Source organism: Notamacropus eugenii, chromosome 1, assembly GCF_028372415.1.
Source record: "Notamacropus eugenii isolate mMacEug1 chromosome 1, mMacEug1.pri_v2, whole genome shotgun sequence".
Classification (NCBI taxonomy): Eukaryota; Metazoa; Chordata; class Mammalia; order Diprotodontia; family Macropodidae; genus Notamacropus; species Notamacropus eugenii.
The window spans coordinates 326,009,714-326,026,689 of NC_092872.1; the positions used below are offsets into that span (position 1 = coordinate 326,009,714).

The 16,976-nt window shown below is 34.4% G+C and overlaps 1 protein-coding gene across 2 annotated transcripts in view; it reads right to left on the reverse strand.

The window, feature by feature from the left end:
- Nucleotides 1-2,571: 2,571 nt before the first annotated feature.
- The window catches only part of STYX (serine/threonine/tyrosine interacting protein), a 41,556-nt gene continuing 27,151 nt past the window's right edge, over nt 2,572-16,976 (reverse strand). For both annotated transcript variants that reach the window (XM_072629701.1, XM_072629700.1), the window contains 7 exons: nt 15,815-15,875; nt 12,228-12,264; nt 11,666-11,705; nt 11,535-11,585; nt 10,329-10,401; nt 5,272-5,365; nt 2,572-3,187 (listed from right to left, as the gene is read on the reverse strand). In XM_072629701.1, coding sequence (XP_072485802.1) covers nt 3,114-3,187; nt 5,272-5,365; nt 10,329-10,401; nt 11,535-11,585; nt 11,666-11,705; nt 12,228-12,264; nt 15,815-15,875 — 430 coding nt within the window. In that variant the 3' untranslated portion in view covers nt 2,572-3,113. The remainder of the gene's footprint in view (nt 3,188-5,271; nt 5,366-10,328; nt 10,402-11,534; nt 11,586-11,665; nt 11,706-12,227; nt 12,265-15,814; nt 15,876-16,976) is intronic.

Sequence of the window (16,976 nt, forward strand, 5' to 3'; positions counted from 1 at the left end):
GGGAATTTAAATTACCAATCATTTCTGAAAGTACAGTGATCCAGATGAACACTAATAAGAAATTTTGTATTAGTATGTAATAACTTAGACTGGTCACCATTGTTAAATTATGCACTTGGTTGTAGATATTTACTGTACAGTAAATTGAGATCGTGATATGTATATCCCAGCTTTCCAACCCAAGATTTTAGTTAAATGTTTCAGGTTTAACTCAGTTGAATTACTATGAATAAAAAGAGACCTTTAAGGGGAAGGAAGTATTTAACATTTTCAGACAGTAACCTCTTAGTTCTCTTGAAGGATAAGATCAAAAACTAACATTCTGCTTCAGAAGTTAATTAGTGGTGAGATATTAGCAAAAGCTCTCTGTTAAATTCCTCACCTTATAGAAGTAACCAGTAAACAGAAAATACTGCCTTAACTTTTTCTAGCTTAGAGAAAGTATCATGAACAAAATGACCTGATTAAAAAGCAAGAAAAAATTTTAATTCCAACATTTGAAACACAACCACTAGTAAAATGTTCTTCTGCAATAAAGAATAATAAAGTAGATTTTCATACTGCTGTGTGCATATATGTGACTGTGATGTAATTTTACTTTAATTTCACTTGTGCCTACCTATGTCCTAGATTAAAGTCACATTGGCCGAAAAACCCTAAAGAAAGAGCCATATGTATTCATCATAAAAATTATAATGGAGTATTAAAAAAAAAGTTTTCATTGCCATAGTTCATAGGCTGAGTTATTTGCATGCATCAAATTTAGATGAAAAAATTTAGATAATTAAGTATCAGTGAGAACAAAGGAATCACAAACTAAAAGTTGGAAAAATGAATGGAAAACATTCCATGAGGGAAGGAAACGACAAATTAAACAACATTCAACAAGAAAATAAGACTTAGAAAATCAGTACCAGAATGAAATTTTCCTGTAGGCATTAATTAATTTCACTCTCAAGACAATGACAAGTCTGTGAGACACTGTTTAACTTAAGAGTGCTACAAAGGCACTTCAGTGGTAGCATATAATCAAATAGCACGAAAACAAAACGAAAGGACAAATACCTAACCAGAAATTAATGGGTACATGCATTTCTCTAAACTGTTGGAAATAACAAAACAAAAGACAAAATTTTGAGAGGTTAAGTCTGAACTTTTGGGCCTACATGAAGGATTTTTAAAAATTAAGTGCAAAATGACTACAGAATGAAGCTGCAGTATCAAGTACTAAGAATATGACTAACAATAAGAGCTAGATGACATTTATTAATGCTACAGTGATCCGCTTAAAGTAAAAGCTGTTACCTGACATCACCAAATGGATTTTGGTTAAGTCTCCAGTGAAAATCGGTAATGTAATAATTAGCACTAATGTTTCAAAATGGAACAGAAGTAGTAAGAACTGAACACTCTAGATTACTATGCAGTTTTGTGGGAGTTATACCTTTGATTTTAGGTTATTTAAAAGATTATATAACTCATATGACATTTACTAACTGATTTGCTCTTTCATTCATTCATAGGAGGCCAAAAGCATATAACAAATAAGCGGGATAACAAAATATCTCAGACAACCTGATATTAAGTAAATTATTCTCCCAAAATGTTTTATGATTTCATGTATTTTTTACTGGCATTATTCATAAGGTTTAGCGATAGGGTGAGCAGAAGAAGGATGGGATAGAAACAAAAGGGAGAGTCCAAAATAACAAGGTGTAATAGATACCTACCAGAGAAAATCCATTAAGCATTTAAATGTAAACACTGAGAAAAGTGAAGAGTGGGTTAAGTTTTGTTTTTGCTATCCAACAAAAATAAAAAGGTGAAAAATTCACTTCTGTTTAAACATTTTGGAAAAGCAATACATGCTATCTTATAATACCTTTTATATTTGTAAGTAAAAACATTAAAACCAAAAATCCATAAAATGTGCTTGCTTAAAACAACACTTGTTAAGTAACTGATCCAGAAACCATTCCAAAGGTCACTGCAAAGAGAAGCTTCAATCTGAGAATCTCATACTCGAAAAGATAGCACAACATGGGTTGGGAAAGATGTCCATTTTAAACAATTTGCCCAAATTGTTACAATAAGTTTTATACTTCCAGTTTAAAAACTTAAGATATCTAAAAATAATAAAATTTTTTGCAAACATTTTCACTTTTCCTAAGTGCTATTCAATTTGTAGGCCACAATAAAGCTAATTTTAGAAATAATAGAAGGCACTTTTCTACTTAGAATTAAAAAAAATAATAAAGTAAGACAGTGTACATGTTGTAACCTGTATTTGGAATAGTTCTGGACAAAAGAAAAAGGCTAGACACTTTTCCAAAGAACACAGATACATCTGGCTTTCACCAAAAGAAAATCCAAATGGGAAAATTCACTTGAAACTTCTAACTCAATTTTTTTCAGAAATAGTAGTGCTATCTATATACTTGGCAAAAGGAGGTATTTTCCTCTTTCGTTAAAAGTTTTACGTAGGTTAGCCAATGCAGTGATGAGGGAAGCTGAACCAATGACATGATTTGAAATATATCGCAGAAGTCCAAGGAAAGTTTCCAAACAAAATCAAGGTACATAAACTTTTACTCAAAATGTGGCAGATTCTTGCATTAATATTCCTGTAAGAAGTTCCACCATAAAACTGAATTGTAAAATTATTTTAAAAATGTATAAACACAAAATGAATTTTAACAAACTTTTCTTTAGTAAATTGTTATAAATTACAAATAATTTTTATAAACAAGCCTCCCCAACTTGCATTTTGTTTTAAAGTAATAACTTTATATCATACAAATAAAGACATTTTCAAGTATGAAAAGTGCATTATTGCAATAATACTTCTTTGCAAGTCCAAAAATTTTGTTTTATAATAAAACTGTAAAGTGTAAAAAAAAAAAAAAAAGAAAAAGAAAACAATCAGTGCCATCTATTCAAGAAGTCCATCATTTTCTTAAAATGTTGCTTTAGCAAGTTGCAGAGAAAGACATTTGGAAGCAACATGTAATTGAAAAGAAGCTACTTGTGTTTTTCTCATTTTACATTATTAATGTATTTTCCCCTTCACATACAGGAATTCAAACACTATATAATGCTGGTCTGAGGCACCATCATCCATTTTGAGCTGCAGCAACTTGCATATTTCCGAATTCCTCCTCTTCTTCATGTGTACGTTTCAGGCTGCCTGAAAGTATAACAAAAACAGAACATAAACTGGGCTTTTTCGGGTATTCCAGGAAAGTCTAATCCCATAACTGAAAAGTCATTGTGAGACTAAAGACTTGCGTGGCAGAGAGTGATGTTGTTATTTTATTTTTAAAACTTTTAACTTCTTGTATGAGATATCAATCTGAAAGACTGTCTTAAAATACTTCAAAGAAAGCAACGAACTGTGGTTTCTATGATATTTTGGGCCTTTGTGCTCCTAACAACTGATTGAAGTCAGATCTTCCTAGCAGTAAGAAATATGGAAAATCTTTTAGAATTTTCAGGGATTTGGGGAAAAATAATATTCAAATTAAACACTTCATGTTTTTTTTTTTCTTTTTTTTCTTTTTTTTTTTTTTTTTTTACTTCATGTTTTTTTTTACATTATTTTGCTATAGCAAGTATATCAGGTACAGCTGTAATCACCAGTGCCAAAGAGCATGAGAAACCATTTCATAGTTGCTACTTGCAGATGAGGAATCTACTATGTTCAGGAAGCTTTCTGAGATACAGGCATCTTTTTGAAGCTACCCTTTCAAATATGAGCCATTCAACTCACTAAACAGCAACAATTTCCAGTTATTTAGAATGCTTCCCAACAAAAATGCAAAAGAAATTCCTTTGTTTTTATAAAGGATAAACTGCAGGGAATGGAGGGACAAATTAAACAGGTCAGGAAAGGCAGCTTTATTAGTAAATTCTCTTGCATTATATTATTTGCAGCAGTTCCAAAGAACAGTCCCTAAAGACTGTGTTATGTAATGGGGTAGGTACTGATGAATATCCTATGTTCCATGGGAAGATTCTAACATGAAAGTAATTGATCTCACATTCTGATAAAATATAAGATTATTTTTTTTATAGGAAACATCCTCTTTACTTAGTAGGACTGTTTACCTACTTTTATTTTCTAATATTCCTTTTCTTGTGGCTGTGTGGTATAACTCTACTAGAAGTCAGAAGATCTGAATTCTAGACCTGGTTCTGGTACTAATTATGTGAGACATTTAACTTCTCTCATTAAGTGAGTTTTCTTATCTACAAAATGTGGGTTTTCTCCCAAGTCAGCCTTTAGGAGGCAGAGTAGTTGTCCAATCTGCACTGGTAAATTTTGATCACTGAGATGAGCTCTGTGTACCAATATAATCACAGGTTTGGGCAAAAATAAAATCAGGGTTTAATTATCACCTGACAAACCTCTCAAAATCTTCAAATATTTTAATCCAAACCAGCTGTGCTATGTGGAAAGAAAATAAGGAAAAAATGTGGTCCAAACCTGTGATTTCATCTGCACAGGAACCTCCCAGTATGTAAACTTCTTCCCCCAATGCAGATCTGCAAGTTGGCCACAACTGAAAGACTGACTTACCCATTGTCACACACTATGTAACAAAGAAGCAAATTATAAGGCCATTCTTTTATCCACTGTATCACATTTTTCTCTCAAGAAATTATATCAAGTGAAAATGAGTCACTGAAGACTCTTTTAATAGCCCAGCACAATGATAGGCTGGCAGATAATAAACATTGCTTACTTCATATTTAGTTTAGATATAAATGTACCATTTTGGAAAAGAAAATGCATTTTAAGAATACTTTAATAGAAATGCATGAGTTCTTAACCTTGGGTCCATGAATTTATTTTAATAGTTAGATAACTATTTCAATATACTTGGTTTCCTTTGTAATATATAAATTCCTTTATGCATTCAAAGATAGGATTCATAGACTTCACCGTTCCAGATGCCAAAAGGGCCTAATGAATCATTAAGAACCCTTGCCCAATTAATTGATTAATCAAACTGGTTAGTTAGGGGACTAAATGTTTTTTTTCCAGTCAATTCTAATAGAGGGCATGACACCAAAAGCTGACAGAAAAATGTTAATTCTGATGTATACCTTACATAATTTTCATAATGATTCACTACTGAATTATTTATTTTGGTAACTTTCTGTTGTAGTTGCAACCTGGAAGTTGTAACTGCTTAGTGTTGGTTCAGGTGGACAAAAGCAATACTAGTTTATATCACCTTTCTTGTTACCTTAAGAGAAAATTCTCACCTGTAGTACCAGACTGAACAGATAATGATCTTTCCAGTTGTAGTGGTGACATCATCTGTATTGTTAATTTTGCTAGATAAATGGCTTCATATTCCTATTTGAAAAAAAATTATTGCAAATGTACACAAGTTTTTCAATGCCTAAAATAGCAAAATACATACAACAGATTCTCCATTTCAAATTAAAGTATGTGGCTGGGATTTATACTTTCGAAAAAACAAAAATAGACTTACAAATAGCATCACACACCAGCACAGTAATGAGACATAAGAGCTAAATTCCAAAATTGTATTCCCCATTTCCAGTTAGCTGACTATAGGGGTTTAAGCAGCTTTGATGATTAATTCTGTAAAATAGGGATAATGCCTGTCCTAACTTTAACAATCCTATGAGAAATAGATCAAGTGAAATTCTGTGATACACCAATTAGATGCCACCAAATTAATATGGCATGACTGACAAAAATCAACACTGGCTTTGGAATTCCTTAAAAATCAAGAATTGTGAATCAAGGATGTTTTATATTAATCAAGCATTTATTAAGTGCCTATATATGCCAGAAACTCTGGTAAGTGCTAAGGAAACAAAGACAAAAGTGGAACAATTCCTGCACTGAAGAAACAAAAGGAACAATATATACATATAGGGCTATATAAAATGGTAACCTTGGAGAAGGCACAAGCAGTTAAAGGTATCAGGAAAGGCCTCATACAGAGAAGAGAGCTTAAACTGAGGATGAAGGAAGTCAGGAATTGATTACAAGAGGAGGTAAAGTATTCTAGGCATTGTGGACAGCAAATGCAAAAGCACAGTGGAAGGAAATGGAGTACTGTTCATGAAAAGCGGGAAGTAGGCCTGTGAAATACATGGAGAGAGGTAATATGTAAAGGCTAAAAAAATATAGGCAGGGCTGGATTGTGAAGAGCTTTAAATGGCAGAGAAATTTATACTTAATATGGAGTCAGTGGAGTTTACTAAATGGGGAGTAGGGGTGGGAGTGGTGTAGTGGGGTTTGGCATGGTCAAACATGCACTTAGGAAAACCACTTTCTTAGCTCTGTGGAGGATGAATTCAAATTGAGCAAGACCAAATAATAAGCTATTACAATAGTTCAGGAAAGAGATGCTGAGGATCTGAAATAAGGTGATGGCTGTGTAAATGGAGAGCAGTTGGATACTAGAGATGTGTAGGTGACAAGATTTGTCAAATGACTAGACATTTGCAATGAAGAAATGATATTCTGGGTGACTACAAGAATAGCGATGCTTTTGATGGAAACAGGGAAGTCTGGAAGAGGGGTAGTTTGGGAAGAATGATAATGGATTTGATTTGGGACACAATGAGTTTGAAATGTTTGAAAATCCAATGTAGGAAATAGGCGATGCTGGACGAAAGCTTGAAATGAGTGTAAAAAGAAGTCAAAGACTCTGAGATAGAGCAGAGGAGGCATTCCAGGCATTGGGACAACCAATGCAAAAGGCATGGAGTCAGGAAATGAAGTTTCATGTATGAGGAATTGCAAAGTAGTTTGGCTGACCGTACACTACAGTAAGGTGAGTAATATATAATGAGCCTGGAAAGATGTGACACAGACTATAAAGGGCATAAAAGGTGAAAAAGAAACAAGTTTAAAAGCAAGCATAAGCTTTGTGGCTCTAACAACAGGAGTGAAGGTCTCAGTTCTATCTCTAAGCTCAAGGGCAGGAGCCCTAGACCAAAAAAAGAGAAACTGCAGAACTTTCCATTGGCTAAGTCAAGCAGCAGTCTACTGATACTCCAATCAGGGGCAAACCCACAGCTCAGACCCAAACATGTCAGAAACCTGCAGAACAGTAGAGCATTGATCAGACTTTGCCCTGGATCAGACCCCTCTGATAGCACTGAAAGCTTGAAATGTCCCCGAGAGCTTGTAATAACATGGAATTCAATACCCTCATCCCCTCCCACTTGACCCCAAGAGAGCAGCAGCAGGAACAGCCCAGTCATTCCCTCCAGAAGTGCAAAGAGCTCAGCCCTAACATCAAGTTCAGTAAGAAAGCAGACTTTTAAAAGCTTAAAAAATTAGTTTGAAAAGTTTTTATAAATGAAATGAGAGCAATAGAGGGAAAAAGTGGAGAAGAAATAAGAGCTATGTAAGAAAGAACTAGAAAAGGAAATTACAGCTTGGCACGAGAAACACAAAAAAAATCAAGAAACAAACTGAAAATCATGATGGACCAAAAAAAGATGACTTGAGATAGCAAGTCTTATCAACGCTCATGGTATACCAGCAACAAAGGGAAACTGTCCCTCTTCAAAGTCACACAAACAGGTCTCCAAACCTTTTTGAACACATATCTCTTCCCTAGCAGTAAAAAAAAAATTTTTGAACACAATTACTTGCACTGAGTACATTTCCTTATTTATAATTACACAAACTACTGTAATAAATATTACGTACATTATAAAATCTTCACACAAGTAGAAAGTCATAAAAGGATGACATAAAAATGAAATAATATTTGATCCTGGAGTCAAATGGGAGCTATTGACTAGGGATGGTCAGATCTGTAACTTGAGAGTTGCGTGGTGGGCAAACTGAGGAGGAGGAGGATATGAGGCAAGAAGACCAATTAGGAGACTATCACAGAAAAGAGACAGTGGTTGCATGAGTAAAAAGAAGAGAACAGATATGAGATGTGGAGGCAGAACCACTACTATGTGGAACAGAATATGAGGTTGTGAAAACATGAGAGACTAGAAGACTGGTGGTATCCAAGAGAGTTAACAGGGAAGTATGGCAGACAGGCAAATTGGTAAGAAAGGTAACAATGAATATGATTAAGATAAAAATCCATCAAAACCTGCTCATCCTATGTAACATTCTGATCCACTCAAAATGAAAAGGGGTGAGGTTCTCACTTGTCTCTGCCTTCAATGGATACTTACCAATGCAATAAGGTCGTTTGGGGGTGAATTTTTTTTAATAGCTGCAGATCTGCTGTGGGAAGTGGTCAATTTAGGTTACAGCTTTCCTAATAAGCTGAAACTGACCTCAGAAAAAAGAGAGTAGGGAAAACTTGTATAACAAAGGGAAACAATGGTTGAAGGCTGGGGGACAAAGGTAGGCGTGGTTACGTTGGGGACAAGCTGTCTCCCACCTTCCTACAGGCGAAGCCCAGGTCACTCTTCTTATGGAGATCATTACTATAAAGGCTCCAATGTGGTAAGTACTACAGATATCTCCATTTTACAGATAAGGAAACATGTCTCAGAGAGGCAAAATGACTTGCCCATGGTCACATGCTTATTTAAGTGTTATGGGAAGCCAGTATCTTGACTCTTTCTACTACCATGTTGGCTTCATAATCTTGTAAATTAAATAACTTGTCTAATCTTGCTTTTCTTATTATAGAATATAAATAATTTGAGGCTAGTTGTTTCTAAGTTTCAGGGCAGCTTAATGCCTCTAGGCATATTTCTCATCTGTTAGAGTTTCTTTAAATGAGTTTTTCAAAATTTTTTGTTTCAAAAAGATCTTTTGTCTTTACATCATCCTCTATTTCCAGATATATCCCTTCCTTCATGTCTTACAACAAAGAATTTATTAAAAAGGGGAAGGGGTAAGTAGTAGATTAGCAAAACTAAATACCACATAAACCAATGTTATGCACCCACAGTTAAGTCTCCCACCTCAGCAAAAAAAGAAGAGAGGTGTATTTTTGTATGTTTTTTTTTAAGGATCAGCTTGGTTACTATACATACCTAGTGTTCAGTTTTGGTTTAAATTGGTTATCATTATAATAAAAATTATGGTAATTTCACAGAATTAAAAATTTGGAAAAGGTCTCAGCAACCATCTCCTCCAAACCATACATTGTAAGAATCCCCACTGTAACATAGTTAAGAATTAGTCATGCATTCTCTGCTAAAAGACATTCAAAGAAGGGAAGAAACCCATGACCTCTGAAGGAATTCCATTTCACTTCAGGGTACCTCTGATGGTTACAAGTTTCTCCTGGCATCAGGTCTAAATTGACTTCTTAGCTATTGACTATGTCTCTTGGGTCAAACAGCACAAAACTAACCCACCTTTTCAAATACTGAATATAACTATCATGTTTCTCTGAGTCTTCTCTAATGCAGGCTAAACACCCCCAGTCTCTTCAACTGCCCCCTCATTTGTCCTGGATTTAAGGGGCTTCATCACCTTGGTTGCCCTGCCCCGAACATTTTCCAGCTTATCAATGTCCTCCAACTATGGCACTTAAAACTGAACATTATATTCCACACAAGGTCTGGTGAGGGCAGAGTAAAGAGAGACTATCAATTACTTATTTCTTAGAAGTTAAGCTTCTTTTAATGTAGCCCATGATTGTACTGACTTTTATCTACCACATCACACTGACTCATATTGATCTTGGTCCCCAATCTTTTTCAGACAAACTGATAATTCTGACTCCATCATCTAGTTGTGAAATTTTTTTGTAAGTTTTTAGATTTTCCCCAATTTCATTTTATTAAATTTAGCCCAATATTTTAGCTTGCTAATATCTCTTTGGATCCCAATGTATTGAGTGTGTTAGCTATCCTTCCCAGTTCATCGTCACCTGTCAACATGCCAACTACGTTTTTATTCAAATAATAAAAATGTTAAATGTTTATTAAAAATGTTAACTAGCACACATCCCTAGGTTATGCCCTGATGTCAAACTATTAATCAACAATTAACAACAATTAATTTATTAATCAACATTACTCAATCAACAAGTACCTACTAAAAAAAGGAATAAAAAGAATCAATCTCCATCTGCAAAGTGCTGATATCTATAATTATTCTTTGATTCCTTCCAATCAACTTGTTCTGAATCTATCTAAATGCATTACTTTCTAGTCTACATCTACCTATAGTAAAGAGAGAGAACTATAGTAATTTGGTATAGTAAATAGTGAGGTACTAGTACTTTAAAGATTTTAGAATCAAATACAGCACCCAAACTATAGCTACCACTGCATGGGCAATCTTACCTAATTAAGCAAATGTCTAAATGAAGAATAAAAGGAGTAACAGAAGTTACCTGAAGCTGATGGACAAATCCAGCATTAGGATTAATACAGAACCTTCTTTCTTGGACATATGTAAATGCCTCCCTTAAGAGTAAAAACAAAAAAACCAAAAATGCTAAAAAAGATGTACCATTATGCGTCATGAATTTATAATTCTTTCAGAAATACTGCTTTATAACGTAAAGTATCATTGCAGAGTGAAGAAATAGAGAAATCAATGATATGGTATCAAGCAAGACCTAAATTCAAATCCTGCTGCAAGAATTATTAGCTATGTTAACACTAAGTAAAGCATTTACTTACTTAACTTCTCTGAGCCTTATTTCTCTTACCTACAGAACAAGATTAATTCAATTTACACTACCTATTTATAGGACTGTTATGAAGAAACTTCCCACACTAAAGATTATCGCTAAGACCAGTTTTCATGTATATTCACATCATATTTCTATCTAGAAAGAAGACTCTGAAAATTTATCTTGAGCAGAATGATGCTTATACTTTGGGACATAGCCAAAGTGGAAATTCATTTTGCTTGCCCATTACATAAACAAGAGTTTTTCTCTCTCTCTCTCTCTCTCTCTCTCTCTCTTTTGGATGAGGGTGGGTGGAAGAAAGAAGGGTTATGAATAGGCTTCCAAAAAATGTGAAGAGAACAGAAGGAATCACAGACAAGCAGGGAGGTTTTAATAGTTACGTGTTGAATTTATCCTATATTTAAAAAGCAAAGCAAGTGCTACATAGTAAAAATTTGCAGTTCCATAGACAAATGAATCCCTCCTTTTATTCTACAATGTAAATGCAAATGTTTTGTGTTTGTGAAGTTCAGAATAAATTTTTTTAAAAAGAAAGATTATCCTGGGTGAGAAAAATTAGCTACCTACATTTAAACAGAATAAAACAAAATGCAATCAACCTTTAAAATCTATCAAACGAAAAACATTTATTAGCTCACCAAATTTTTTTTTAATCTATCTGTTCAGTACCAGTATGGCATAAAAAAAAACGCACAAAACTCTTTTTTCTATTTTTGATGTAAATTTAAATGGCAACATTAAAAGTTCTCCTAACAAACTATCTTACTCTTGTCAAGGAAGCTGACTACAAAGTTAAATGCAGGCAGGTGATCAATAACTCTAACAGAACTTTTCTCACTATGTGGACCTAGTTAATATCATGCCACAAACACTACATTAGGCTGTGGAATACTTCCTTACCTGTATTTCACTCCAAATGTTTCCATAATGTATGCAATAACTAAGGCAGCACTGAAAAGAAAAATATTTTTAGGATAACCAGTCAAAATTACTCATTAATTAAATACTTTACACAAAGGGTAGCCTCATACCTTCTGGAAATTCCTGCATTTCCATGCACAAGAACTTTTCCTGAAAAACAAGAATTTTGTATTCTAGTAGACTTATCTTAACCATCAACTAAAATATACTCATCACTTTATAAAGACAATTCACAAATAAGTAGTCATCTCTTTAAGAAAGGCTTTTAAAAACAAAACACACTTCTTCAAAGATTTTATTTAAGAATTCAAAAGCCTCTTCAATCCATGATATTTGTACAAATTTACATACTGAGTTGAATTTTCTTTTTTTAATGCAAAATGTGATTTTATTGGTACAGGGAGCCCCATGAAGAACTTCCTCCACTAAAGCAAATCAGTAGCCTAATATTATAATTAAACCATGATAATGCTAGACACAGCAACAAAATTCTATGAGCTCAGAAAACAAGAATAATCAACACTGAAAATCTCCATCCTCATAAAAATGGCAATAAACTTGCTATATCTCGTATTCTTAATCAGTAGCCCAGTAATTCAGACATTAAAAAAAATGTTTTGACTCCTCTCCACTGATAATTAAAATTAATTAAGGAAAGAAAATAAGATTTACCTCCTGTTTGTAAACTTCCATCAATAAATTCTTTAGTCTGAGGATAAAAATAAAGGTTGCAAAAAAAAAAAAAAAAAAAGAAAACAATTAAGATCTACAAAAAATAAATCACATATAACTGAAAAAAATTCAAGAATATAAATATTTTAGAAATAATAAAGTTGCAGAATATGGGGGTATTTCTTAGTTTCAAACATTTAACAATTATTATTTTTAAGTAACTGATGAAGGCTAACTTTGTTCACTTGACAAGTTAAATTTTACCAGCAAAACAAAGAACTACTAAATGGCAGCATTCCCAAAAAACTACCCATGAAAGATTTTTTAAAAATAGTTTTAAACAAAAATATCCAATATATCCAGAATTCCTAGGGAATGAATAATTCTAGTTCTATGAATTTTTCTGATAGCTGGAGACAATGAAGAAGCTCCTGGCAAGCAGAAAGGTTGCTACGTTACAAAAAAGGACTTCAGAAAGACTAGCAAAAAATGTCACCAAAGAAGTGCACAAGTGAAAAAGATGGGCTAGTCACATGACAAGAGCAAGGGTCAGCCAAAGCAGAGTCCCTGTGCTTAACTGATATTTTTGCAATGTCATGGAAAAGTGAGGGTGGCCCCCCAGCATGTCAGGTGGGAACTTATGGGAAAACATGGTTAAGAATCACATAAGGTCAACTGGCATGGAATCTGTATCCTTAGCAGGTATATATACATCAATAAGATCATGGGTGCATTTAAGTATTTTACTTAGTTTTTCAAATGCAAATCTAAGTGCATACTATGTTCTATCCCGTTTAATGGTGTTAAGGACAGGGACTAGACCTTCAGTATCATGGGTATAAGGAACTCTTGTATAATGAAATTCCTGCCACCAATGAAGATTGTAATCTTTTCTATAACTTATAGTAGTTGCCTGGAGAACCTTTTATAAAGAGGTTAAATGATTTGTCTAGAGTCTCACAGCCAATATATCATGAGTTCAGGTATTCCTGGCTCCAAAACCTGCATTCTATCCACTATGCCATGCTTCCTCATTAAACAGCATGGTCAATTAACAAGTATTTATCAAGAGCCTCCTACTATGTGCCAGGCACTGTACTAAATAAAAACAAAATTAATTTGCTTCTGGATAGGTCAATGTCATCACTATAAAAAATGATGATATGCTGCAGTTAACTGTGGATGATGTGGCAGATAGAACTGAATAGCTACGGCCCCAGCAGAAATCCTCTCAGACTCTTGATGACAATTTGCTCAGCGGTCATTTGTGGGTTTTGCATAGAGTGAAACACGTAAGGGCACGACTCCTTCAGAAGCATAACACAGCTGATACAAAGGAGTGAATCAAAGGTGGCAGCCTTCTCCCAAAAGGGTTTCCCCCTCTCCAGAAGTTATCACCAATGCTACTGATGTCCTCTGATTAATGAATAACATTCAAAACATGTATGATTTCTTTAGCACTAATACAAAACTGTCAAAGAACTTCTCTGGTTACATTGTACCCACTACTGAATCTGGGCTAAGGTGCTATGGAGAATTTACTCCAATATTTAAGAATGTTTCATCACTGTCATCAGATTAGAACACTATCTATTTTTAAACCAGTTCTCCCCGTCTCACCCAAACTAGAAGTACAATAATCATTCACGGGCCTAATTTCTGCTGACTGGCATGGAAGTTTTGACCTGCTATTTCCAATTTGGGGTGGTTCACACCCTCCCTATACAGCCTGGTGGGCCCCCTATTACAAAGGCTCACTATACTGGTGCTGGACTTAATTTGGATACCCAATCAGCTTTCACTCACTGCGAGACTAAGAAATCTATTAGGCTTAGCCTCCCTTGTAACAGGGTTTGCAGTGTGGTGCCTTTATATGAAGCCAGATGATGATACTTCTGAAAACTAAGCCAATTTTCCCAAGTCCTCTATAATGTTCAGAAACAAAACTGTATCTTTGGTATTACAACTTTTCAAAGCACTACCTAAATGCTGAACCAGTCTCCTCATGAAAATTCTTAAATGATACCCATATGCACACATTGAATCAATGAAGTAACATGCCCTGTACATGTTAAAAATATTCCCAGATGTTTCTTCAGAGTGAACATTACCATTGTCTAGCATTAGGAAAAAATTACCCTCACTGATATGCCTATGGGCACAGTGATGCCCTTAAGCGGCTGAGATCTAAAATGCTCTTCTCATATACACTGCAGAGGTGTTGTTAATGTCTAATGTGCTTTTTCTGAGGTACACTGATAGCCTGAGACATACATAACTAGCCCTGTCAGAACTACAGAAACAAATTATACAGTGAAAAACTCTCAGCCTCTGGGAAAATACTAACATAACAAAATAAACCTATGGACATTACTGGTTTGCTATAATGATAAAAATATTAAACTCTTATATATGCTTGGTTCTATGACTCCATCAATAAGTCAATCAAATAACAAGCATTTATTAAATGCTAACTATGCATGCAATGGGCTAAGTAATGGGAACACAAATAAAAATTTAAAAAAATCTCTGTCCTCAAGGAACTTACATTCTAGTGGAAAAGACAATTTATGTCAAAAGATGCAGAGAGGTCAATTAGTATGAGGATTAAGGAAAGGTCATTAGGTTTAGCAATTAAATCATTGGCAGTTTTGGAGAGATCAGTTTCAGCTGAGTAATGAGGTTGGAAGTTAAGACTGCACAGAACTAAGAAGAGAGAGGAAAGGAAGTAGAGGTGAGTCTTTTATGTACTTAATTATAAACACGTTATCTAACCTATCTGGGATATATTGAGACCCCTGGCATATTTGATAAGCACATCATCTGTGATTTTATTCAAGTCACAGATAAAAATGTTAAAAGTACAAATCCTTGGGGCACACCTCAAGACATTTCCAGAGTTGTCATATAATTTAGATTCAGACCCAGTAACTCTCAATAACTATCTTCAGGTGTGAGTGTTTAAACCAATTCTGAAAACAATCAAACTGTACTACCAGTTAGCCCACATATTGTTAATGTGGTTATATTATAATTCCCATAAAGAGGATCAAACTTTTCAAGTCAATGTGATTGACGAAGCAAGTTTCCCAGCATAAAATCAAGAATTTCCCACAACTAGTAATGTTCCAGCCAAACTGGAGCTAACTCTACTAGGGGAGGAATTTTCACATCAGTAAGTTCACAGGTCCAATATGAGAAAGCAAGGAATGTTTCATTTTTTTGGTAGCCTCAGTACCTAGCATAATCCATGGCACAGAGTTTGATATTGCTCATTGATTGATATAATCCCTTTAAAAATCAAAAAGGGAAAACCAGAGTATACCTGTGGTTTTCTTGAATAGGTCATCCTTAAAAAGTGAATATAAATTGGCTTCTTATATAATGTTCATATATGCACCAATAAAGTTTAATAACCAGTGTAATTTAAGCATTTCAGTTTGAAAAAGGTATTATAATCCTTAAAACACTACAGAAATATGAGTTATTATTACTGGATTCTTCCAGGAAGGCATATTATTTCCTTAGATAAATTGCAGAGTTCCATTCAAAACTAAGTTACAATAAGAGTCAATTGTGATACATACCATTGGGAAAAAACGTATTATATTTTCAACTGGATTATCTGCAATATCCAGTACCAAATACCTGAAAGTAAATAAGCAATTCAGAATTAAATTACCTTTAGGCAAAGGAACAAGAAACAGTTAATAATGAACACTTCTTAAACCCTAACTATAAAATATATTAAATGGATGTAAAATTTAGCAGAGGAACAGAATCAATATTCAGTATTCATATTATATCTCATATTGCTTCATAAATATTCTCAAAATATTTGAACATGTACAGGCATATGAAAAACAACATCATTCCCATTTTATAGCAGAAAAATCAAATAACACATAGTGGTTAAATATCTTAGTCAAGTTAAAAGATAAAATTGAAAGATACATTTCTCTTTGGTCTCAGTCCTAGCTTAATGATGTTTTAAAATAGCATGTTTTTCCCCAACAGGTCAAGACAATTTTTAGTATTCATTTTAAAGAGATTTTGAGTTCCAAATTTTTCTTCCCCCTTTTCCTACTAATGATTTTTTAAAAGCATATAACTTCTTAAAAGAAACATCCTAATAAAACTTGATATCTGTTGCTGTTTTACTTTGAAACCACAGGTCACAACATAGTTCTTAATACGCTCTTAATAAATGCTTGTTGATAGGACACCTCCCAAGTTGGAAGGGTAGGAAGAAGCAATATGGCCCTGTTCCCTGTCATAGCCGTTTTGCAAAATCCTAAAACATGGACCAAACCAATTCTTGACTGGAGATTTAAAAAAAAAAATCAGAGTGAGTAATTTTTCCAGCCTAGGTCATCATAGGCAAATAGAAAAAAAAGGTCTGAGGACACTGGAGAAGGGGTCTAGCTACCAGAGCCTTCTAGAACAGAAACTGAACTAGAACTTAGGGCTATGTAGTAGAGCAAGAAAAGGTCCAGTAGGGAGCGGAGGAGGTATGATGCAGTTTGGGGAACAATGCAGAACTGTTGCTCGTAACTCCAGAGATAAATGAAGACCGAGGGTGGCAGTGTAGGGGAAGGAACAGTCTTAGGCATCAGGCTATGTACTGTGCAAAAAACAAGTTGAGAAGCAAGTGGTAGCTCTGTGACTCTGACCTCAGGAGCCCAGTAAAGTCTCAAAACCAGCCCCCAGCCTAGTCTGACACCTGAAACAATTGAACAACCACAGCAG